At 40.1% G+C, this 25872-nt stretch overlaps 1 protein-coding gene across 5 annotated transcripts in view; it reads right to left on the reverse strand.

Moving 5' to 3' along the window:
* Positions 1 to 25872, reverse strand: part of BNC2 (basonuclin zinc finger protein 2) — a 393095-nt gene that overhangs the window by 19588 nt on the left and 347635 nt on the right. For all 5 annotated transcript variants that reach the window (XM_073346265.1, XM_073346264.1, XM_073346267.1 and 2 more), the window contains one exon: positions 1680 to 3646. In XM_073346265.1, coding sequence (XP_073202366.1) covers positions 1680 to 3646 — 1967 coding nt within the window. The remainder of the gene's footprint in view (positions 1 to 1679; positions 3647 to 25872) is intronic.

Here is a 25872-nt window from a genome sequence, read left to right on the forward strand (position 1 = left end):
AATCCTAAACTAGCCACTTCTCTTTTTGCACACTGAATACAAAACGGGGTTTACTTAGCACATGACTGACATTTTATAACTCATTTGAGAAAACACACAGACTGAGCCAAATTCTGCACTAACAAATCCTGTGCAATTCCATCAACTTTAAGGACACAATGTATGGTATAAGTGAGCACAGGATTTCACTTACTGAAGCCCTGAACCTGATAGGCTCTTAGGTCCAGCTCCACTGAAGCTAGCAGTTCTCCACAAGGCTGGATCGACTGGCAAGACAGTGAACTTAATTTAGTTTTAGGTGTTTGATTTTAATTGATCTAATCTCACTGATGAAACAAATTTTTGAGTTTATTCTACTCTATTTACAGTTTTTTCTAATTTATGTTCACATTTTTCTATTTAGTGGATCTCAAAACTGATATGCTGGAACTAGACTCTCCAAAAAAAGTGAGATTTGGCTTCCTAACCTTCTTCACACTAAATTGCTTTTATTTTATATTATACCCTGTATCCACATGCAAACCCCAGAAATTTCAATGGAACAAGACACAGAAAATGTGCGTGAAATGTTTAGTTGAGTTCAATTTCCTTCCTCTCTCTCTCTCTCTGCTGAATTTTTACTCTGTAATGAAAATAACAAACAAACAAACAAACTCAAGTGATGAATCACTCTCACCATCACAACACAAACCCAATGCTGTGAACCTATAGGGGATATTTCATTGTGTAACAATATATTCATCATCATGTCTGAGAGCTTGTTTTCACAAGTATGGAATAACTGTGTTATCCTACCACAGACCACCTTGAAAAATTCCATTTATATTACATTTTCTTTAGGAATTAAAAAAAATATTTTAAAAAAGGCCAGAGAGGTTTAGGACCAGCTGCTTCTGTTTAAGCCCAACTGTTTCAGTACTGATGCAACATAACTACAATGTGATGTCATCTGAAGACCCGGCAGAACATACCCTTAAAAATATGTAGGGGTCTAGTGTCCCCTTTCTGCATGTACATTACCCCATCAGAATGAATCGGAGTTGCTCACAGTCAGAGAAGAAAATAAAGCTGGACTGAATGGTTATATTAGGAAAAAAAGATACAGGTTCCCCCATGGAAAGAGAGAACCATTTCCCTAATGTTAACATTTAATTTTGTTTCTTATAATTGTTTACAGGGCAGAATGAATATCCATTAATGATTCCTATTCATTTGTACTTAAGCCTACAGAGATGGGGGTTGTTCTTGTATCCTATTTCTACAGTTTTTTCCCTCCATCCGTCCTGTTTCTATGTATCAATGTGTATGTGTGAGATATTTCTGTTGTATATAATTATTATATATTTAATAGAAGCTTTCCTTGATCGGAAAGATGTAGGGAGAAAAAGCTGAATGTGTAAAAGCTGCAGCTTATATACAAAAGTGTATACACAACACACACAGACAGAAAGAATGACATTATCTAGCCAATCACATAAGACAATGACATAGTATACATAAATGTACATTGAATGTAAAACAATGAAAACCTAAAGTGATTAACACCCCTTCAATGCCAAGGGGGCACGACTGTCACTTGCCATTACTGTGTGTGTCTCTCTATTTCTTCATCTACCTAAAATTGGGGTTTCTTATGTAATTTGACACAATAATGTAGAAATTAATTACTATTTACTGACCTGTCTCTGCTTCTCCGTGATGGGAAGGCAGCGTTACAGCCAGCCACTGTGCAGACGTGCATCTCTTTTAAATGAACATTCCTGTAGTGAAGCTTCACGCTGTAGGAACTTTTGAAACTCTTCTTGCAGACGTAGCAGATCTTGGGATCTGGGCTGGAACACAGGTCACCTTCTGGAGAGAACTTCTGAGGGCTGTTGTAGTTGAATGCTGACGTGAAACTTCCATGAAGGGCAGCCACACTGGCACTGCCGCCATTATACAGTCCATATTGGCTCATGTAAAACACATCGTACGCAGGGTCTGTAAACTCTTCCTTCACCTTAATTACATCCCGGTGAGAAGATTCACTGTGATTTTCATCTGGCATCTCACTGTTCATCATAGACTTTTCACTGGATTCATGAATGTGTTCATCACCTTCCATGGATTCCTCACACAATTTTGGCTCTGAGGATTCTGACTCGTTTTCATAGTCTCTCTCATGCTCTTGGTCTTCTGAGGTCATGCTGTCTGCCCTTCTTAACTCTGTCCTGGAAATGCATCTGCTTCTACCGTTTTTAGAAAAGTCTTTCACAGACAATCCTGGGCTCATTTCCTCCTGCGAATGGCAGTGATTGTCATGACCAATATCATTAGCCATTGTGCTGTTGTCATTAGCTTCATCATCTTCATCGTCAAACTCGTCAGCCGTATCAATAACTTCCTTTTCTATTTTAACTGGCATGCTTGACTTCCTTGGTTTCTTTTTAGGGGCAAGGTCAGCATTAGGCTCATGGGTAGGCATCACCAACACAGGTACCGATGACTCTGAAGGAAGAGGAGGATGCTGCTCCACTGAACCACCTGTTGGTATGATGGGACTGGTGGGTAATGAGGTTGGAGGGCTCACCATCTCTCCAGGAGTAAGTAAACTTCTGTAAAAAGGAGGAACAGGCTGGACAGTCTTTAAAGCTGGAAACACCAGCTGGCTAGAAAGAGGGTTCTGTAGTACAGGGTCTAGTGGGGGAGTAGTAAAACCCATTGGAGGCCGACCAGGGCTCGTTAAGGTAAGACCGGATTTTGTACTTGCTATGACGGGGGTGGCAGCTCCTGATGTAGCACGGATTAGATCTTTGTCTCGGTTGTTCCTTAGCATAGGCATGTGAAGGCGGGGGTTAGGGTTAGCACTGTGACGATTGCGACTTCTAAGAGAGCTGAAGACCATGTTGCAGCCTTCAATCGTGCACCGGTGTTTGATTTTAAGATGAACTGCATTGTAGTGAATTTTGAGAGTACCTTTGTCATAGAAAGTTTTACCGCACGCATTGCAGAACACTCTCCCTTTTCTTGACGCCGATCCCATTCTTCTCATTCTGTGAATCCTAAATGAGCTTTTCGTGTGCTCAGTTTTGGACAAATCATTAATGGGTGTCGATGTTTGAACAGGAGACACACAGGCTGGCTCAGTTTTGGGTTCTACATTTGTGATGCTGGTCAAAGCATTCCTGCTGGATGTCTGCTCATTCTTGAAAGGAGTGGGAGAAACTTCAGATTCACTGCTTTCATTATATTCATTTTGGGTAGAAAGGCTTGGCTCACGCAGCCTCAGAGCAGGCTGTTCCAGCAGGAGGCCATTTGGAGGCAGCCCCAGCAATGGAGCAGAGACGGGATTTATGTACTGGAATGGAAGCAGAAACGCAAGGCTGTTAGGGATGTTTTCAAAGTGATGAATGCTGGAAGGGTTGCTGTTCTCCAGGTGAGCAAGGAGACTCGGGCTCCTAGTGCGATTATTGCTTTCAATAAAAGTCCTTATATCTGAATCTGTCTTTGAAGATGGCACAGCCACAGCCTGCCCTTCTTTTTCTTGAATTGCCATCAGCTCCACGATGGATTTGGTTTCTCCAAATCTTAGAAACTGCTGAAGGGTAATAATCTCTTCTTCCCTGGACATGATGGCCCAGCGGTCCAGCACCTTGCCTGCAGCATCCTAGAGGCCATATCAAAGAAACAACAAAGACAAACACAAAGAAAAAAAACTTATTGATTCTGCATAATTATTGAATTCGATAGAAGGTGCTCTGCTGCCCGTACATGAAACACTAAGCTCAGAAAACAACATGCAAACAGTGTTAATAGAAGTTGATCCACAAAGCAAACTTTTCTGCCATGCAAATGTAGTAATTAGAGTCACAGTTAGAGAAACAGATTGAGTTTAATAATGTCAAAGCAAACAAAATGTAGACGACTGGGGCTCTGTGATCTAAAATGCCCTCAATACTGCCATTATAACAACATGATCTATGTATTATGCAACTGCTTCGCAGACATTAGTTTAAGACATGAATTCTTGCTGTGCAGCCCACTGTAAATACAGAAAACTGTACCTTAATCCTTACAAAATGGTGACACTATAGGAAAGAATGAAATAAATGCATTTGATAGAATTACCTCTTAAATGTAAGGAGACATAAGACTGAATTCAATTAGGAGCAATCTTGTAAAATGCATCTCAAAGAGTTTGAACCAATACAATTAAAAATAGCATAAAAATATTAACCTACATTTTTCCACAAGAGCAATATATAAAATTGCATTTACTGCCAACGCACATCAAAAGGCTGAAACTGGGGGGAGGAAGGGAAACATTGCTTTTGAGTCTTACCAAACTGTTACTGGCAATTGAGTGCAAACTTCCAACCTGGGTTTGATTTACACTTAAAATATAACTTTTTTACAGTCTTGTTACAAATGACAGTTACAAATATTTAAAAAGTAAACATTTGATGGATGTGGAGAACATAAATGTATAAAAGTGTTGTCTCTTAACATCACCTTCTGATAGCAAGGGAAAAGTCCAGAGAGAGTACACATCAGTAATCAGTAGACTCTCTGTTGTTAAATATACATTAAAAAGCATTTCACACTTTCATTTTTGCTAGTAAGTATGAGATTTGCCTGAAGGTAGAACTTAAAAATTCTGCACTGTAATGTCAGGCAATCCATTCCAGCATGTATTGATAAAAATGTAATAAAATACTTACATAATGAATAGATTTTATCAACATCTCTCCCATTGGGCTAATGCTGGACATATCACCACCTCTGTAGCTACCAACAAACCCCGTCCCACGACCATCAAGCAGAGGTGCCCCAGTGTCTACTGCACAGAACTGCCAGATACCTCTGCATGGAACTCCTCAGTGCTGTATTTTTGTTTTTTTTTAAATCTTGGATCCCAGATTTAGAGCCCTGACTAAACATTTAGGATTACCCTATGCAGCAAAAATCATCAGAAGTGGTTTGAGTAGAAAAAACAGTGTATTTATATGAAAATATGAAAATTATTTTCCACATTGCAGTAATGATTCTAGGTTTTTTCACATTAATTTTATAGCATTGTAAATCACAATTTTCTCAAATGATGAAACATACACTTAAAACTCTGGCTAGGACTGGTTTTGCTTATTTTAGTTCAGATTTAGCTCAAATCATACGATGCAAAGCTAATGAAATGAGTTAATGTCACTTATGTTGCAATATCTAAGATGTTGCTATAGAGCCGCGAACATGGTTCATGGTACCAGGTATGAGTGATATCACACAATCCAATCTAACAAGAATGTAATTAACCCATGACAGAACCATAACGATGGGGAAAACCTTAAATTGACCTTAATCCTGCAAGTTGATCCATGTAGGCAGATCACTGCACTCACGTGGAGCCCTCATCAGTGGGGATCCAGGCAGATCCTTGTGAAGAGCTGCTTGCAGGATAAGGCTATAATTTGTTGATTTGGTTCAGTAAGCAGCCAAAGCTTTGAATACTTTTCCTAACATAGTAAGGGCTTCTCTAACTCCTACAGCCTTAGAATTCCACCTGTCCTGCTGGAAGGGAATGCAGGAACTCAGTGTGATTCAATACAATTGATCCAAAAGGGCAGGAAATCCTTGGAACTGGGACTACACTTTTCTTCCTTCCAAATTCCAAACTGGTTATCTTTTGACTATTTTCCCTGCATATTTTTCAAAAGGTTCCCTATTTCTCCATTCAATTCCACCACCACCTCCACCAAGCCTGCCCTTCCTTGCCACAACGATTCTACATTTTTAAATACCAGTTTCATACCTGGACCCTAAAATGGCCTCACAGTTCAAATTTTGAGCCCCTCCTTCCCCCCGCCCCCAACAGCTTTTATCTGAGTCAGAGTTTAAATAGATGGAAAAGGCCTCGCCTCATATTGTTTGGAGGCAGGATCTAAGAGTTCCTCTCCTAATTTATAGGGTTTACTTGGATTGAGTCGGGGACTGTCTGATTGCTGCCAGCTGAGGGTGTTTGTAATGCACTACTGATAGCAATGTATGTTTTTTACATGCAGAGGCTTGTGCAGTAGGAGATGTCTATTTTATAAATGTGGATAGATTCATAAATAAATAAATCAGATTTGGATTGTGCCATTTGCTGGAAAACAGTGGGCTTCTCTGTTGTGAAGCCCATAGAAACCTACAAGTAAGACATCAAGAGGCCAATTAGATCACTCAGGAGACTTGTGGAATTGGTTCTTATGGCACACATTTAGTATTTTGTCAAGCCTAGGCTGAAATGTCCCACGTGATGGGGCTTCCACCACTTCCCTTTGGAGGTTATTCTGCAGTTTAATACATATCCTCACTAAAAGAAGTTTTCCTGACACTTTGCCTAAATTGTTCCTCTCTCAATGCCAAAATGTTACACTTATGTATACTCTTACAGTATCTACTATAGGATTTTCTAGAGTTGTGAGGAAGACAATGAAACATTGGGGGGCCAAGTCCTCAGGCTCGGCTACAGTGCCAATGAGCTCTTAAACAAGCAGTTGGGGATTTGATTGGCATGGGGTTATCCTCAGCTGGCACAAAGACAACAGCCCAGTGGAATCAGACAGTTGGCTTAAAGCGACCTTAGGCTACTCCTACCAGCCGTATTGAGTGACAGCTCAGCAGAGCTAAAGATTCAATTACTAATTCCCGAAACCACCCATGTCCCCCAATCATTAACATCTTTAGGGCCAGTCCTACAAGCTGTACAAGGACTAGGATTTACACAGTTTTCCCTAACGGTGATAAAGGTAGCATGTGTGGGGAAGCTGGTTGTAGTTAATCATGCACACTTCTCCAGTTTTACTTTTAGAGAGAAAAGGATGGTGAGATAATATCTTTTACTGTACCAACTTCTGTTGGTGAAAGAGACAAGGTCCAGTAAAGTTGGTCCAATAAAAGATATTACCTCACCTACCTTGTCTCTCTCATAACCTGGGACCAACACGACTATAACAACCCTGCAAACTGTTTTGCTTTTGTCCGATTTTGAGCAAATCTTTATTTTGTTGTCCATGTTGTGAACGTTATATTGCTTTATTGAAGGACACATTCATATGTAGTAAAGAATATTAAACATGCATGCTATTGACTTGAAGACACTGTAGGCTGGATTAATAAATAACAGGTAGATTTTTTTTAAATTTAAGAAACAGCAGTTTATATTCACAAGTTGTCTATTGTTATTTTTTAGCTAGAAATACAATTTTTCTAACAATACAGAAAAGTAGTTTGGGGTCACTATATTTCATAGAAAATATAGCACCTATGTACACTGCATAACGCATAGTTCAATATTTACATAGTGATGGTTTCTATAAATCACTGTAAGTATGTATTAAAATTCAGAACTAGATAAAGAGCAAATAGGAATGTCATTTTTTGATAAAACTTGAAAATTAGAAAAAAAATCTAACCATTATCCCTTTGAATTAAGCTATAACTAGCTAGGGATCTCTTTGTACACCTTAATACTTGATTAGAGGTTCAAGTCCTTTCTTACATGTAATCGATTTCTTGTTTCTTACAATCTCTCATACTAAATTTTCTCTCCAAAGCCATTAAATCATATCCACATTTAAATTTTTCATGACAAAAGGCTCCAATTTATATTACTTTTTTTCAGCTCAGTACCAATGACGCCAAGCCTCCTGTGACAATATGTACAAGTCAGTCAGTCGGTGTAAAGATACCAGTGTGTGCTTTTACCTCTAAGCAAGCCAGTCGGCAAGCATGCTTACCCTGCACAGCAATACAATGGGCGTTCTTGCTTCCCTGGCCATGGAGCCTGATTTCATGTATTGGTGGCTCTCTTCTGATTTCAGAAAGAGAGAATTCTTCAAGCCTCGAAATCATATAAAATTAACTTCGAAGGGCACAAGACCTATAACCTTAAATCTTCCTCTCTCCAGGTCTAAACACACACTCAGTTTTCTCTCGAGCTATATTATTAGTGTAGACACAGATACACACGTACACACACTGTATAGGCTCTGTGAAGCAGTGTCACGGTTAATCATCCTGAACTTGTCTCCTGATTTTTACTGACCTGTAGGTTAGGACAAGATGTGTCAGGATGCATCTTGTCCTAACTTCTAGGTCACATCAGAACAAGTGGTGGGTTTAGGAGGATTATCTCAGAGGATACAAATAGGTTAGATTAGAAGACAAACACAAAGTTCACTCTAATTTTTATGAGTTTAATTGGGGAGGGCTGGCAAGGGGGAGATTTGGTTTCCTGGGGTTCTTTGAACTTCATAACTTGTAAGTTTTTGATTCAGCCTGAAAGCCTCTCAACTTAAAAGTTGCCTATTTAAAAAGCGAGGGTGGCCTCTATGCAACATATATGCCTTTTTCAACCTAGAACTTCTGTTTTAAAATCAAGTTGCTTTAAACTCTTGTGAAAAACTGAAAAGACTCCTATGATCTCCATTACCCTTTGCTAATTTTATATAGAAACACACACATACACACACACTTTTGTAGGCCTATTTTTAGGTCTCTAATTTACTTCTTGGCACAGCTAAGAGAGGGTGGTTGCATGCACATGACTGTATGCACACTGAGAAATGATTACACAGGAGTTGAGATTAATAAAAAGGTTAAAATAAAAAAAAATGAAAACTCCTTTTTAGAAAAAAAGTGCAGATTCTGGGAAGCACTCAGGGAATATTTTCGAGCACTGTTGTGATAATTTCTGAGAAGCACTTGAAATTATAAGGAAAAACAACTTGGCAAGATTATTTAGTTTAGCAAGGTTGCATCTGCACCTTAAATACACATTTCTTAGTACAGACTGACCAAGCGTCTGGAATGCAGTGATTAAAAAATATATTGCATGGAGATATATACATTTGATTCCTTAGCTCAGGAAGTAAATCAAGGTTTACTGTGCACTTACCTTCCCTCCATAAGCGTGTCTTAGATACCTGTAGGTTTTTTAGCTGATCTTGGGGAAATATGTTGAAAATATGGCTGTAACAACTGAAAAGCAGACTGAAATGCACTCAGTCATACTATAATTGCACAGGATGGTTTCAATTAGGGTGCAGACAGAATATCAACATTTGTTTCTGATAAAGAAAGCCTTACATAATTTCCATGATTTGAGTTTGTTGTTTTTGTTTGGGTGAGTTTCTCAGGAGCATCTCCTTACTTCCAAATGAAATTTCAAGCTGTTACACTAGGGGAAGTTCATATCCCATCTCTTTCTGGGAAAAAAGTGACCACAACACAGAGGTGCATAAGCGCATGTCTATATACATAGGAAAAGCCAAAATGCACCAGATCATGCTCCTTTTCAGGCCAGCGGCAAAGCTCCCACTGATTTTGATGGGCACGGCTCTAGCCTTATGTCTAGATTTTCATGGAAATATTTATCCACATACTTATTTTCCTGCTGGGCATTCTTTACATGCCATATCGACCCAAGGTCTGCTTTGTTTTTGCACTCATCAGAGAGAGGTATATACACCAGCTTGTTGTGATCATATATAAGCAGCTGATGCCAAATTCAACATTCCCAACTTACAAAAAGCCATGACTTTAAAGATTTTTCCATCCCAAATCCCACATACCTTCCCTACCCCCTCTCTCTTCCCCCACCAAAATGTATGATACATGCTATGGTTGTGAGAATGAGGGGTTCTTTATGTCTACTGCTGCATCAGAAACCAACACGACACAGCACTACAGAGTTTTCAGTCAATAATGGAAATCTTTAGCTTTTGGCTTAACTGCTACATCTACTGTACTAAAAAAACCACAAAAGAGATAGATCTTTTCCCCTACTTCTTAGAACTGAATTTGTTTGCTTTCACCTAAAGATATGGGATGCATATCAGGTTTTTTGCTTACGACAGCTAATAGAAAAAGAAAGGATTTTCCCCTACATCAAAGTATAAACGTGAAGGACACTTTCAAGTAGGTACCTAACTGTAGAAAATAAGAGGTATGCATAGCTTCTGTTTTGTATTTATTCTTGTTACCAGTACAAGCTATCAGTTTCTTCTCAAATAGTTCACTCCAACCCTCATGTTAATAACCGTCTTGCAACTTTCATCCAAGTGGACCCCAAAGAGCTTTACAAACTTTTACTAATCAATATTACAGATTACAGTCCAAATTTTGCTCCAGTGTGAATCTTGACTTCATTTGACAGCAAATGGGTTATCATTTTGCACTGCAGCATTACAAAGAGCAGAATTTGTCTCCATACATGTAGGAGGAACATCACAGAAATGCCACCAGGACTGGGATGGAACAGAGCAGCTGTCTAACTGTGCACAACAGCACTTCACAGCAGAGAGAGTGAAGAATACCATGGTCCAACTGAAACTGCAAACGGAATTTAAGTACGTGGAATGTAATAACTACAGTTGAAATCTGGCCAGGACATTGGAGTTAAGCACTCACGCTCTTGCTAAAAGGTTTATGGGATCTTTACTGACCAAAAGTATTCAGATCCTCTGTTTTATATCTCATCCTAAAGACAGCACCTTCAGCAGCACCGTCCCCCACTACCAATCTGCCGGAGCATTGGTTCAGTACTACTACAGAGGGAACACCTAGTAGATCACCTAGTAGATCACTAATTATCAGCACTTCTTTAGGATCTGGATTTTCTCCCATCGCTCTCTCTCCGAAATAAATCTTCTCTAGTCTTAAGATCCCATCAACCTTAAATCTCCACAACAATTAATCTCTTTACAACATTCTGAATACTTGACCCTGTAAGATTGTGGTATAACGAGGTAAAACATGTTGGAACAAATTATATAAAGATGCACAGAGTCAAAAGAATGTGTTCCTTGATTAAATAAAGCTTTGGCAGAGGCAAGAAAGTTGGAATATACATCACAACAACAACCACAAGTTGGGCAATGTACATCCATGTGAATTAAAGTAGTGAGTTCTGGAAAAGTTCTAGTTCACCAAGGGAGTTACTTGAAAACACAAAATGGCCATGCCCTCTCAGAGATTGAGTGCTGTCGATTTCTATTGCTGGAGTAGGCCAATGCATTGTAAAGCAGTTCTAATCAACTGGAAGCAGCATCATGTGAAATCCGCCCATCTTCCCCTTTACAAATTATCCCAGGTGTATTTGAGTAACATGCATAGATACTAGTTTTGGGGTAGAGGGTGTACATGCCCAAACGTACAGATTACTTCCACAGACCAATAGTCTCCATCACAAAATGCTGTCACACAGTACATGTAGAATATCCAGTCTGCATGAAGTTAAGAATATATATATTTGGGAGGGTGTGCAGGGCAGAGAGAAGATATATTTGCCCCATGCTCTTTCAGTTGGGTGGGAGCCTTCTGGCAGATATTTATGATCAGCGCCCTGCTAGAATCCAAATACAAATAATTTACAAATGAAAAGAAATCTCTCATAAAGAGAGGAGGATACGCTATTTTATCATTCATAAAAGAAATGTTAATTTGAACCTCTACCCATCCCCCCCTAAAAAGTATTAATCTCTTCAATTTAAGTAATTAGGATGCTAGGGCACAGGTTTTAAATGCTTCTTATGATTTTTAAAACATATTGTTTGACTTTTGATAAAATATTCACTTTGTTATGCAATGCTCTTGATTGTGGACCCAATAAGAATGTATAATTCATTAGAGATGATCACTTTTCTCTTAGTAACAGTGTGTGTAGCATTTTTATTTTAAAAGATATGAAAAATTGCTGTGCGGTTACAACATATTTAATCACTACAGCTCCAGCTTCATTTAATCATAGCTGCTCCATCTAAGATCTTTATAGTTAAGGGCCTCTCAAATTTTTCCACGGTGACCCCCCTGCCCATATTCAGAGGCTTAGAATTTAGCTGGAGAAGAGAAATTCTGATTTGAAGCCAGGATCTGAATCTCTTTATAATGTTTTACACTGGTGTAACTCCACTAACTTCAGTGGAGTTAGACTTGATTTACACTGTGCAAGTGGGAGAAGAATTAGGCTCGAAGCATAAAATTGACAAATCTGACAACCTTGGTAATGGTGTCGCTACTGCCCCATTATACTAATCTTTCTCCATAAATAAATATTGAGTTACTAATTTTAAAAAGATCCAAACGGTCAGCTTTTAGCAGCTGCCATTAACATGATTTTATTATTTAACATTTGTGTGGTGGCAGTAGTCCCTATAGGCCACAACCAGGTGAGACTCATTGCGCTAGACACTGTACAAAAGGTATTTCACAAATGAACTACTTACCCTCTTACGATCAATACAGGCTGATATTTTCAAAGCTGTCGAAGAAGCGATTCCCAAATTACTATTAAAATTCATGGAAGTTGGGTATCCAACCCCCTGAGGGCTTGTCTATACTTAAAACGCTGCCGTGGCACAGCTGTAGCACTTCAGTGAAGTTGCTACCTACGTTGGTGGGAGGGACTTATCCCATCCGTGTTGCTACTCACCTCCCGAAGAGGCAGTGGCTAGGACGACGGGACAATTCTCCCATCAACCTAGCGCTGTCTACACCGGCAGTTAGGTCGGATTTACTGTGCTGCTCAGGGGTGTGGTTTTTCCACATCCCTGAGTGATGTAGTTATACCAGCCTAATTTCCTAGTGTAGCCCAGGCCTTTGACAGCTTTGAAAACCAAAGCCTTGGATTCTAAATGTAAAGAAATATGGTGATCTCTCAGTTTCTCTATAGCTCTGTGGTTATGGAAAATGCATTTACAAGAGCTTCTTATCCCCTAAGCAGTTCCACAACTAAATGGGTTCTAAGTGATTGAGGGCGGAGCGGAGGGTGTTGTTCTTAGGCACAGGGCAAACCTGGTTCCTCAGGGCAGTACGGCCATTCTGCAGAAAGCATATGCAGCCTTCTGGAAATGCATGTGCTCCAGCAGATACAGCTGGATAGGGCCTCTCATAAATAGAAACACCATGGACAGGGCGTATGAAATTCTGCACTTTAGAGTTAGTTATAACTCTACATTCCCTGGGTTTCTCCAGTTTAAGCCAGACCTTAAGGACACTCTTTAAAAAAAGAAAAGTGAATGTGGGTTGAGCTTGCAAAACCTGTGTAATTTGGCACAAAGAGGTAATTGTGCATGTAAAATATCCAGTTGCACACACAACCATGTGTAACAGGGTATGCTGAGTCAGGTGTTGGCTCAGCACCCTATCACTCGAATCCCCACCAGCATGGGTTAACTGTGACCAAACTGGAAGATCAATTAACAAGTGGGGCTACAGCTAAGGCGCTAACTAGAAGGGGAAACCACCCCAGTAGCTGGGAGCAAATAAATTAAGAGGAAGGAAGCTCTGGAAGTGGAGAGCTGAGAGGCTGAAGGATGGCAGAGATAGGCAGGGCTGGCTGCTGCTGCTACTTCCCTAGAAGCAAGTGGGAAAGCTGGCTATGGAAAGTAAATCTATATAAATAGCACTGCAGGCTGTGAACTGCTGGAGCAAAATAATAAAGTGAGGTGATGGTGATGGAGACCTGGAGAGGCCTGAAAGGACTCTCGAGAAGAGCACCCATTACACGATGGCAATCACCATTTTTCAGAAACACTTACCAATTTTGCATAAATGACTGTTTATTTTGGTGATTGTTTAAGAAAATTTGGCCCATGGTGTTAATGTTATCACGTAATCAATGTAACTCTTAGAATTTTCATAGTTTGGGAGGCAGTGCTACCTAATGCACTGATAATTGGACTGGGAGTTACAATTCCGGGCTTCTATTTGCAGGCTCCATGTGCCTTTGGCACGTCATTTAAACTTGTCTATGCTTCAGTTTTGCCATTCATAGAAGAGGAATAATGGACAGGATATTGGGAGAATTTGCAAATGTTTGTAGAGAGCTCTGAAGATGTATTATTATATTTACAACATATATAGCTCCAACAGTTGCCTAGGTGCTGTTCAGCCAAGATCTCTGCTACAATACAAAGCACGTGTAGATGAATCGTCATGTCCTACATCAGGGGAGGCCAACCTGCGCCTGAGAAGGAGCCAGAATTTACCAATGTGCATTGCCAAAGAGCCACAGTAACACATCAGCAGCCCCCGGTCAGCTCCCCCCACTAGCCTCCAGTGTCTCCCACCTGCCAGCAGCACCGCTGCTCAGGAAATAACCCTCAATCCCTGTGCCTCCCGCCTGCCGCAATCAGCTGTTTTGTGGTGTGCAGGAGGCTTGGAGGGGTGGGGAGAAGAGGTGGAGGAGCAAAGGCGCACCAGACTCAGGGGAAGGGTGGGGGGGAAGTAGTGGAGTGGGGACAGGGCCTGGGGCAGAGCCAGGGATTGAGCAGTGAGCACCCTGTAGCACGTTGGAAAGTTGGCGCCTGTAGCTCCAGCCCCAGAGTCGGTGCCTATGCAAGGAGCCGCACATTAACCTCTGAAGAGCTGCATGTGGCTCCGGAGCCAGAGGTTGGCCATCCCTGTCCTACATCCTATAGTCAGTGACTATATCTAATGTTCACCACAGTGAAAACAAAGCAAGATACCCAACATTCAGATCAGACTAGATTATCATAACGGTCCTCTTTGGCCTTAAATCTATGAACCATTTAGTCAATATTATCTGGAAAAAATAAGAAACAAAGGACCAAGTCCTGATGATCTCATAGGCAAAGCTCCCATTGAAGTCAGTGGGAGATTTGCCAGGATAGGAACAGAAGGAGGAATTTAGTATTTCATCCAAAGACCATAACACTGGAGTAAAAAGTACTGATAAGTGTAAGTAGATTTCACAAAACGCTTAGGTCTCTGATTCAACACAAAGTTGCGACTCAATAAAGAAATTTAGTTGTGCTCTATGCTGAGTATATTAATGGTAGAAGAACAGGAAGACTGATTTCTGTCTTTAGTATTCATTAGGGAAACATGCCTTATTACTTGCAATATATACAAAATGATCTTAAGAGGCCTCTTTCTTTTGACTGTTTACATAAAAAAAAAATCATGCCAGGAAAATCAAGTTAATTGTAGATGCACGTGTGACACAGAAGGAAGATGGCAGGGTGCACATATGATACTAAAAAGGCAAAGGTTGGTAGAATATAAAAATTCAAATCCATAAAGTGTGCAGCAAGTTATCTATCTGCACACATTACAGGCACTGAAATGCAGAAGAAAGTGGGAAAAATATATTGCGGTGTGCAAGGTAATAATAATTGTGCCTGCATGCCTTAATACCCTCTTGTCCCAGCAGTCCTGACTTTCTAGGCAGCCCACTTCTCCACATTAACAGTAGTCATTTGGAGAGCAGCAAACGTGCCATTAGAAGCACTTTTACAAGTGTATATTCATCCACCAATTAGCTTAATGTGGCCGCTTTCTGCATATTTTCTATCCAGGCTTGCACAAATCTTATTAATATTTCCCCCTAGCGCTTTGACAGATTACCTTGTCATTATGCATCCTGAAGCCTTTTAAACAATATGGGTAAACTACTGTTTGCGAGGTTAATGACAATTATCCCCTAATTACTGCATAAGTCACTCAGTCCACTTTATCTGATAGGCAGGGTTCTGCTCTGTGTATCTGCCATTGTGTCACCGTAAATGAATCTTGTATAGCCATGTTTATCTGTCGTTGCCTTGTAAATTACACTGACAGAAGAATGAACAAATTACTGCGTGTCATCACTTAAATACAACTTCTGATAAAAAAAACACCCACAATTACAGCACTTGAATTTCAGCCTGATCACAATTAGTGAAAACATATTTAATGTTCTAAGTGATATATTTCAGAGATGATGGGTCAGGATTTAGTAGTGGAGCCCTTAGGTAATGGGGGTAGGGCTGCAAGAATAGGAGAAACACAAAAACCGATGTTAACAGTAATGCTCTTATCATCTGATTGCTTTCGCTGTTATTTTAACAGACAACATGACTACCTGGTAGTATTTTCCAAACTTTCTCTCGCCCAGATCAGAAGGGATGTGCCTAATGTCACAATTTCAATGGTTTTCGACCCTCCACTCCCTGCTGTTTTCAGCAACACAAATGGAACACAACGGCCCAACATATATGAGGCCAGAACTAGTATAAAACCACAGGCTACACTAATTTAATGGATAAAATGGATTAGTAACTTAGATCCAAGGTCTGCCCTGATCAGTCCCACTGACTCTAATGGATTGATGAGGGTGTAAGTCTAGGCAGAAGCTGGCAGGCAGTGTTCAAGTCTATTTTTTAAAATATATATATTTTATATATATATATATATATATATATATATATATATATATATATATATATATATATATATATATAATTAACAAAATTATCTTAGCACCTTTGCTATATTACACAGTGTCTCTGCTTTGGGTCTCCTCATTGATATAAAGTGGCAGAAAAAAATGGGCTCAATTTACTGCTGCCAAGGGTGGCTGTCCCGATAGGCACTGAGTTACCACACATCGAAGGCTGGTGACAGCCCCCTCAGGGAAGAGAGGCTCTTGATGACTGGCACTGTTTTTCATCCTTGGGCAATGGCTATCCCCGCAACCGACACAAAGTATCCTGTATTCAGAAGACTAGAAGTCTAAGGGAGAGAGTGAATTTGAAGTGGCTAATAAGAACAAGCTTAAACCCGCCATTCTTTATTAAACAAACATTCTGTTAATGCAGCGCTATGAAAGGTGACAGACTGAGAGCCCTGGAGATTTCAGTCCTCTAGCTATCTGCACAGCAAGTACAACACAAATAACACCGAAGACACAGCCTTCCCCGTACTGGCTCCACGACAACTTGGACAGGCAACCCCTACGGCCAGTAGGGCTGTTGAATCTCCAGACCCTTTCGCTGCGTAATTGTGGTGGGTTTGTGATGAGGACACTTGCCCACCGGGACTGAGATCACCACGTAGGACACCAAACAGCCATCACACAACAAGAACTTCCAGTCACCACTGACCTAGACAGGACTGGGGCCAGAAAACAGAACATGAAGGATATCTTAAAACATGTTCACTGCTATACTCTGATGAATGCACAATTCAACTCCCGAAAGCTAAAGGAATGGCGTGTAAATTAGTGCAGACTTTGACCCTTGAAAGCTAAGAGCATCAAATTATATTTGTTGAAATTTCTGCAGATGAAATGGGAAGTGTGTGATTTTTAGAAGCTGATGATAAGTTAGTGTAAGTAAACAAGTCACCCCAACACTGCAGACCTGTTTTAGACTGTGTTACACGAAATACGTGCTTTCATTCAGTTGGATTATGAATGTGTCCTATTTAAAGAGAATGGGTACATTGAGATGTTGGAAGATAACAATAGTTTTGTAAGCAACATGCACAAGTACAGTACCTCTCATCACGCCTTCAGCACGGGTTGGAAGAAAATGCTGTAGCAAAATGGGAGGAAAATGTAAGAGCCGACATTGATAGGGATAGCTGAAGAGCCTGATCGATTTTGAGTAAGCACTACCTCAAGGGCCTTGGTCCCAGCAGGATTGATCTCTCTGTCTGTCCTGTGTTCAGTCAATGCAACTTCAGCAGGGTATCCACTGCGGAAATAAATGAAAGTACTGCAGTATCCCCCCCTCCCCCCACTTCTTCCCCCCTCAGCTGAAGGAAATGTAAACCCTGACATGGCTGAAGGTAGAGCAAAAAGCAATAGAGGGTTACAAAATGTGCAGGGAACAAAATGCAATCGCTTCTGTGTAAAACAAAACTTGGAAAAATGCATTTCCAAATCATTAACGTTTCTCTTTTAATCTGGAGTTTCATTGGCTTCTGACCTTTGCTAATGGCATAGTAACTCTGCATGACAGAGACAAGTGTTACACACTTTTACTGGTTAAGTTGGCTGTGTCATGTCAAATGAAGGTGAGGATTAGCACCTGTTATTTGTGCAGACAAGAGTGGGTGCAAAATCCAATTCTAACCATGGAGGGCAGGGTAATGGGGCTGACTGCTGACTGAAAAAAATACTGGATTGGTTTAGCAAAACAAGTTTTAAAAGATCTTTGGAAATGTAAAAGGGTAAAATAAAGAGACAACTAAGAAACCAAAAACAAAAATACACACATTCATGCTGGTTATAGTCTCTCTCTCTCTTTTGCGCATTACAGTTTCTATGAGCACATTTGAACAATCTCTGGAGATGCTGAGCTCCTTGCAGAAAGCTCCATTCATTAAGAAATATTATTTACATGGATATTATTCAGTTTTGCTTGAGCTCTTTTAAATTTAAGTTGTATCTTTGATCTATGGCTGATTCAAAAAGCTAAGTGATGCTCTGCATGGACATAGACCAGCAGGTGCTAAAGGTTGAGGTAAGCATGAAGCTACCGTAAAATTCAAAACGTATATACTGTTAACTAGCCCGTTCATTCAGAGCAACAGTTATGGGAAGAAATTCTACCGAGGAAGTTGAATGCCATCATATTCAAATATTTAAGACTGTGCTAAGAAAAATTACACTCATGTATCAATTACTTATCACTCGAAGCAAATTTTTCACATGGCAGAACTTTGTCTACAGTACTGATCTCTCAAAAATAGAGAAAAACAGGAGCAAAAATTACATTTTGCACGTTGTTCCACAAGAACAGAATGAGCTCAGAATACACAACATAAATTCATGATGTAGTCTAGAAAAGAGGATGAGTGTGAGAGTTGGAGCCAGGAGTATTGTAAACGTTATGGGTTAACATGCCTTTTCTTCAGGGTTGGTTTGGCCCTTTACTTAGGCAAAATCCCTACTGATTCAATGGGAATTTTGGCTGAGTAAGGATTTCAGAATTGAGTTTTAATGTGTCCTTCCCAGACATCCAAGCAAGTGACCTTGCACAACGTGGAAGGTTGATTATAGGTGAGGACATGCTGAAATAGGTGGGCTTGGTTCACAGGTCTACCTACAAATTTTATTTTCAGTTTGTAGCCCTGGAGTTGCACTTTGAATTTGATGTTCAAACAACCTCTAGAAGACAATGAAACTTAATGGAAGCTTCCAAATTGTGCATGGTTTTAGGTTAAGAAAACAAAACCATGAATTTCAAACAGCTGCTACCTGCAAAAATATCCAGTCTTTTCATGCTTTTAATCTCTGCTCCTCAAAGCAGAGAGGAAGGGGATGGTCCAGTGATTGGCTACCCAGGTTCAATTTTCTACATCCTCACAGGCTTCCTGTGTAATCTTGGGCAAGTCACTTAGTCTTTTTGTATTTGTTCCGCAGCTTTAAAATGGTGATAGCACAACTTCCCCTTACCTGAGAGGGGTGTTGTGAAAGTAAACACATGAACGATTGTGAGATGTTCAGATGATACAAAAAGAAAAGGAGTACTTGTGGCACCTTAGAGACTAACACATTTATTTGTGCATAAGCTTTCGTGAGCTACAGCTCACTTCATCGGATGCTTATGCTCAAATAAATTTGTTAGTCTCTAAGGTGCCACAAGTACTCCTTTTCTTTTTGCGGATACAGACTAACACGGCTGCTACTCTGAAACCTGTCAGTGATACAGTAATTGGGGCAATATAAATACCCTTTGCTTACTGAAAACTTTACCCAGCTTTGTGAATTTTTAGGCAAATCTGTCTCGATGAGAAAGTTTCACAAGATTCTAATTACAGGAAAAATGAAAAGCAAGAGAGAATGAGAGCAAGACTAGCCAACAACAGAGAAGTGAAGTACAGTTCATTTGTTTTCTTGTGACACCCAAGACAGAGTTAATTTGCAAGACTCCTGCTTTTATAAGCAGCTACCAAGAATAAGACATACAGGGTATGATCAGCCAGTGAGTCTTCGAGATTGATTCTCCACATATTGCCTTTATTAATTTAATTGGTTCAGTCAAAGGGAATCATTTGCTTTCTTCTGACAGAAAGAATAACCAGGAGATCCCAAATACAATCATCCACAATTTGAGATGAAAGTGCCAGTCCCACCTTGTTTGAATGAAATATATTAACATTCTCTCTTTCTCTCTCTCTAATTACATAGTAGATTTTAGGGGAGCCCAGTGCTGTATTTTTGTTTACTTTTTTTTTTTTACAATGTGTATTTGCTGCAGGGAACAGACCATTCTATGCAGAGATGCCTCCCTTGAACAAAGATTCTTGTTGTGAAGTGAATAAAATGAATTATTTTCATAAAAAGAGAGTAAGAATAGCCCACAACATGCGTTTGAAAAGGAACTTTTTTATGTCTCTGGCATATCCCCAGAATTTAGGAAGGGTATCCAAAATTGCTCCAGTGATGGCTAATAAAGCAGCTTTAGTGCTGCCTTTCAACTTTCACTTTTTAATAACAACAATAAAAAAACATATGGAGGTTTACAAACTTCTTGGTTTTGATTTTGTGTTTAAAAATTATGAGACCAAGAAAATTCATAGTAACATCTGAAACTGCTCTATCAGGCCATGACCATGTAAAGATTCCACATCTTATTTATTTATGGCAATCTGGTAGGAACCTCAAATAAACTAGTAAAATGAAATGGAATTACTTAATTTCCTTCCCCCCCCCCCCAGACATATGATCCTGTCCTCTGTAGAAATGTGTAATCCAAAGGACAGAAATAAATTTACAGATCATGCATCAGATCTCAAGTTGCTCACGCGTCTATCATAAGGATGAAAAAGGTTCAGTCTCTGGGGACCGTGCAGTAGCTTGCCGACAGATACACACTCATATACAAGGGCCAAATACACTGTCCTATGTAATTCATACATCCAGGGGAAAATATCATGATGGACATGGAGAATAACTAAGCTCACCCCTAGATGCAAATTGACCCTCCAATACAGAGCATTTCCAATTCCCAGATGCCCCTCAAGGGTGGCAAGGCCTGAAATGGGTGCAGTTCTAATCAGTTTTGTGAAGCATGTAAGAACCCCTTTTTCAATGTCTTACCTTGGACCAGGCTTGACATAACATAGAACATCATGAAATTTACACATAAAAGGCCATATTTTTGCAGTTTTGACATAGGCAGTGGGTAACTGAAACCTGCAAGCCACTGGCAATTTTACCTGCATGAGGACTGGTCAGATCCATAGAGCAATCTATAAAACTCACTTTAAGTGGAAATATCATTTCTAAGCTATTTAAAACATGCCTGTATGAAGTTCTGCAAATATCTTTGATGTCTTAGAAAAACCTGCTGTTGCCAAGTCATTAGAAAACCCTACACTATTGTTGCCATGTGAACAACTGTTGCATTTGTTTTGTATGTTTTTAACTAACTGCATCATAATTCTTTCAATTTGGTGGCGTTAAAACAGGCAAGGTGAGATGGAACATGGTGATCTCAATCAACATGGGGTTGAAGGAGGCCGTCATTCCTTCTAAAATCCATTAATCAAAACAAATTACTGATGAAATTCACCATAAGAACATCACAGTAGCATGACTGTGTTGAAACAATTATACTGTGGTGCCTACATTACAATAAGGACACAGCAAACAGTACCAGCACTATAAAAACATGATGGCTTAAGTCTGATGTGACATTGATCTGAAAGAGGAAAGACACTGAATTTACATTAAAATGAAGGTGATTAATTAGCGCCATAGTCAGGAGTGAACAATCATAAACAAAGCTCATGTCCAGTATCACATAAGCCATTTTTTGGTATTTATAGTAAGCCATTCTGTATTATGTAGACAAAGAATACTATTAAGTTTAACTTACTTCTACTTCTCTCAAATGTATTGTCTCACTTCCTCTTGTTTGAGCATTTTTTTCCACTGTGTTTAAGTGCAGCATATATCGATACTAAAACCTATGTGAATGAATTGTTAAGGTGTATGTGGAAAAAAAAGCAGGAAAATCAAAGTTAAAGTTCCCATCGCAATTTAAATTCACAAATGGCACATTGTTAGAACAACGACCTCGCTAATTGTGGATGCATTAATAAAGTCATTTACCCTACAGTTGTTGTACACCATTTTAACTTCATTTATCTCAGCAGCATTATTCCTGATTCACACTGGTGAAAGCAAGGGCAGACTCAGGCCCTTTGAGTGTAAGTTGCACCAAATAAGATATTACTCAAGTCTCCTATCACTAGAGTGAGGGATACATAGGGCCAGATCCTCAGGTCCAGCCAAGTTGTGCTTGAATCAAGCCAGGGGAGGGGAAAGGTGGCTTTCAACCAGCCTATTGTTCATCTGATGCTTGGAGTAGCAAACCCAGGAGCTGAGGATCCAGAGAGGAACACTATGCATGTGGGCTTTGCAACTTTTTGTGTGTGCTTTAACAGAACTAGGCAAAGCCTAATAAAAAAAAAAAAGAAGTGTGGCCAAAATTGCTGACTTCCTTTCCAAAAGCAATGTCAAAAAGGGAGCCAACAGGCAGCCCTGATTTGCCCCTTTTTTTCTCCACTTGTGGGACTATGGATTTCAGGGAGTTCATTGCTCCATGGGAGGGGTAACCAGTAACTAAACTAATATTAAGAGTAATTGTGATCATTTGACATCCCCAGAGTAACATGTCTCACACTGAAAACTGTATGCATTGGAATGCAGGTCATCCGGTGTACAGGTCAAGTGTGATGGAACTGCCTCCATTACTGATTCGTCTCTGAATGGATCACCCATGTACTGTCCATCTACCTGCTCCTGCTAATACCATTAGCTACCATTACCTGTCTGCTATGAAGAGAGGTCTTTCAGAGACGAGCTAATTGCGATGGTTACAAACAATCTGTTGGACCTCCAAATGAATATTTTCCCATCATTTCAGTTGAAATTACACCTTTTTCTTATATATTCTCTTCTATATAGCAGGGATCGGCAACCTTTGGCATGCGGCCCACCAGGGCAAGCCCCCTGGCGGGCTGGGCAGGTTTGTTTATCTGCCACGTCCGCAGGTTCGGCCGATCGCGGCTCCCACTGGCCGTGGTTCAATGCTCCATCCCTTGGCTTGTGTCCCTTCCTGCATCCCCCATTGGCCTGGAGCAGCAAACTGCAGACAGTGGGAGCTGCTATCGGCCAAATCTGCAGACGCGGCAGGTAAACAAACCAGACTGGCCTGCCAGGGGGCTTACCTTGGCAAGCTGCGTGCCAAAGGTTGCTGATCCCTGCTATATAGAGTTTTTTATACTATTTTCAGTACCACAGTATCTGAGAACTCTCACTCCCTCATTGTAACTGCATCCACTGTCTACAGATTGCAGATTTGTTTGCACTTTTCTCTTTTCTGAGGTGGGGTTGGAAGTTGTTTGGCTTTTTTGGGGGGGAAGGGGGAAGACATTGCAATCTGGTTTGAAAGTTTTAAGACAGAGAAAAAAACCCAGGAAACTAGTTAATGAAGTTCCAGAAGTAGTTGTGGTAGCAGTACAGAGTGAGGTTTGGAAAGAAGAAATAATGTGGTAAAAAGGATATATGGAATTTACCGGGGGGGAAAGCAATAGTCTGCTCCCTCTCCTACCCACCTCCTTTTGCTTTTTTCAACCAGTAGCAGTGAGACATGTGGCTATGGCATACCTGTCTAGAGTATAACCACCCCCATGCAAGCATTGGTATGGACTGATGCCAGAACAGTAAAAGCAGCACTCATTTTGCATTTTTAAAGCACTTTGCATTATATACAACAATGTAAGGCAGATTGATTTCCAAAAGGCTACATTTCCATTTCAAGGTTCTTGTGGTTTATGTCATCATCAGAGAACAAAACCCTTCAATGGAATCCGTCAATGGAATCTTAGGCTCACCACAAGCCCACGTATTGGTCTGTGTACTATTCTCTTCATGTGTTTTTAGAAAAGAGACATACATATACAGGTATAGGAATGGTGCCTTATTTGATCAGGCCCAGTATCAAACAGTGATAACCAGATGACAACGCTTTGGTTTAAAATAATGGCACATAAACAACGAACTCCTGAGCATTTTTATTACATTTTCTAGAAAATTCTATTTGTTATTTAGTTATTTTAGACTCTAAGGTGCCACAAGTACTCCTTTTCTTTTTGCGAATACAGACTAACACGGCTGCTACTCTGAAACTTGATCCTCAGCCTAATTCTGTCTAGATCAGTGGTTTTCAACCTTTTTTCATTTGTGGACCCCTAAAAAATTTCAAATCAAGGTGCGAACCCCTTTAAAAATCTTAGACCGTCTGCAGACTCCCAAGGGTCCAAGGGCCACCGATTGAAAACCACTGGTCTAGTTTAACAGTTCTCTTGTGAAAGATGCTGAGACAGAATTCACTGCCATAATTATAGAAAAAAGTTTCTCAGACTTTATGATAACGGCAAGCTTTGTTGCTGGATACACAATGCCTCTTAATAGTCTTCTTTTGTCATTTTGTTTATCTCCCTTGCATTTCATGTTGTGTGAGCATTGGGACTTGGCTGCTATTATATTTGAACTGTCTTACTACAGCAGTCCTTTCCTTGTTTTCAGTGGAATTCTACAAGAGACTTTCCTTTCAGGCAACAACAACAAAAAAAAAAAAAGCTTGAGATGTGATGCTATCACAACTAAAGCTCAGAGAAAATGTAACAACATTGCAGGGTATTTCAAATATTTTACAAGTGTTTAATTATTATTTAATATTTGTATAATGGCTGCCCCTAGAGATCCAGTTTAGGTTTGGGTCCCCATTGTGCCAGGTTCTGTATATATTTGAAGACACTGTCCTTGCCCCTAAGAACTTACAACCTGACTACTCCTTCCTTTCCATTGCCCCAATCAATGTATACAAACCCTTATTTTGCAGTTCTGAAAATATACTTTTCAAAATCAGTGTTAAAGCCTCAGTGACACAGGGCTAAGCAGAACTATGTAAGAGTGTCCCATGAATCTCAGGTGTAACTCCTTGTCAGGAATGCAGATCTTGGTGACATTTACCTCACTTGGGACTGTGCGCTCCACTGATTCAATAAGGCTACAAAAGTGCAACAGGCCTTGATGTCAGTTACATGGTTTTACATACCTACCATGTCAGTGATTCTCAGCCTCCCTGGGAATTTATTCAGATGTAAGTGAATTCAGCCCATAACAATGTCGTCTACCTGCCACAAAGCTGGAAGTACAATCACCTCTCATGAACCTACGGGGCATGATTGCTGTGTTCTACGTGATAAAAGAACAAAAAAAGAACAAGCCTTTCCTGGATTTTCCATCTCTCCTATGTACAGTGAATTTCCCTAGGAAGCATCACCTTACACCTTCCGCTCGCTTCCCCCCCCCCCAACCTCCCCCCAACACTGTCCTCACCTGAATTAAAAGGCTGCAGAAAGTGTGGAGATCTATTTCTGATTGAGCTACTGCATGGACATATTTGCTTTCTTATTCATTTATTTACAAAGGCTCATAGCTGTGTCAGGCATTTTACAGGCAAATTAAAATGGCAGGCCGCTGCCCTAAGGAGCTTCCAGTCTAACAAACTGCATCTTACAAACACATATTAATTGGGGTATCCTTACTAGCATGAGTAACCTCATTAACAGGCTACTCCTATTAATAAGCACTACTGCCAGAAGAAGTGTTTGTAGACTTGGGCCCTAAACTGGCCACAACACAGCAACAATGGTGCAAGATCAGTGGATGTATTAATAACCTTTATTATTTGAATCACAGAAGCAACCAGAAACTCCAGCAGTTTGGGCCCCATTGTTCTGAGCACTATACCGACACATAAAAATAGAAAAGTCCTTCCTTGATGAGGCTATAATCTGAAGTCCAGATCTTGCAAACCCTTAGGCATGTGCTTAACTTTACTCAGAGAAGCAATCCCAATGGTCAATGGGATCACTCAATGATGTAATGTTAAGCATGTGCGTAAATATTCACAGGAATGGGGCCTAAAATAATCCAAGATTCATGAGGTAGGTGTAACATGCAAACAGAAGGAGTGGGGGAAGGTAGCAGTGATAGGAACATGTGGTTATGTACACTAGTTATATGCACAATTCGCATTTTAA

This window comes from Lepidochelys kempii, chromosome 5 (genome assembly GCF_965140265.1).
Source record: "Lepidochelys kempii isolate rLepKem1 chromosome 5, rLepKem1.hap2, whole genome shotgun sequence".
Lineage (NCBI taxonomy): Eukaryota > Metazoa > Chordata > Testudines > Cheloniidae > Lepidochelys > Lepidochelys kempii.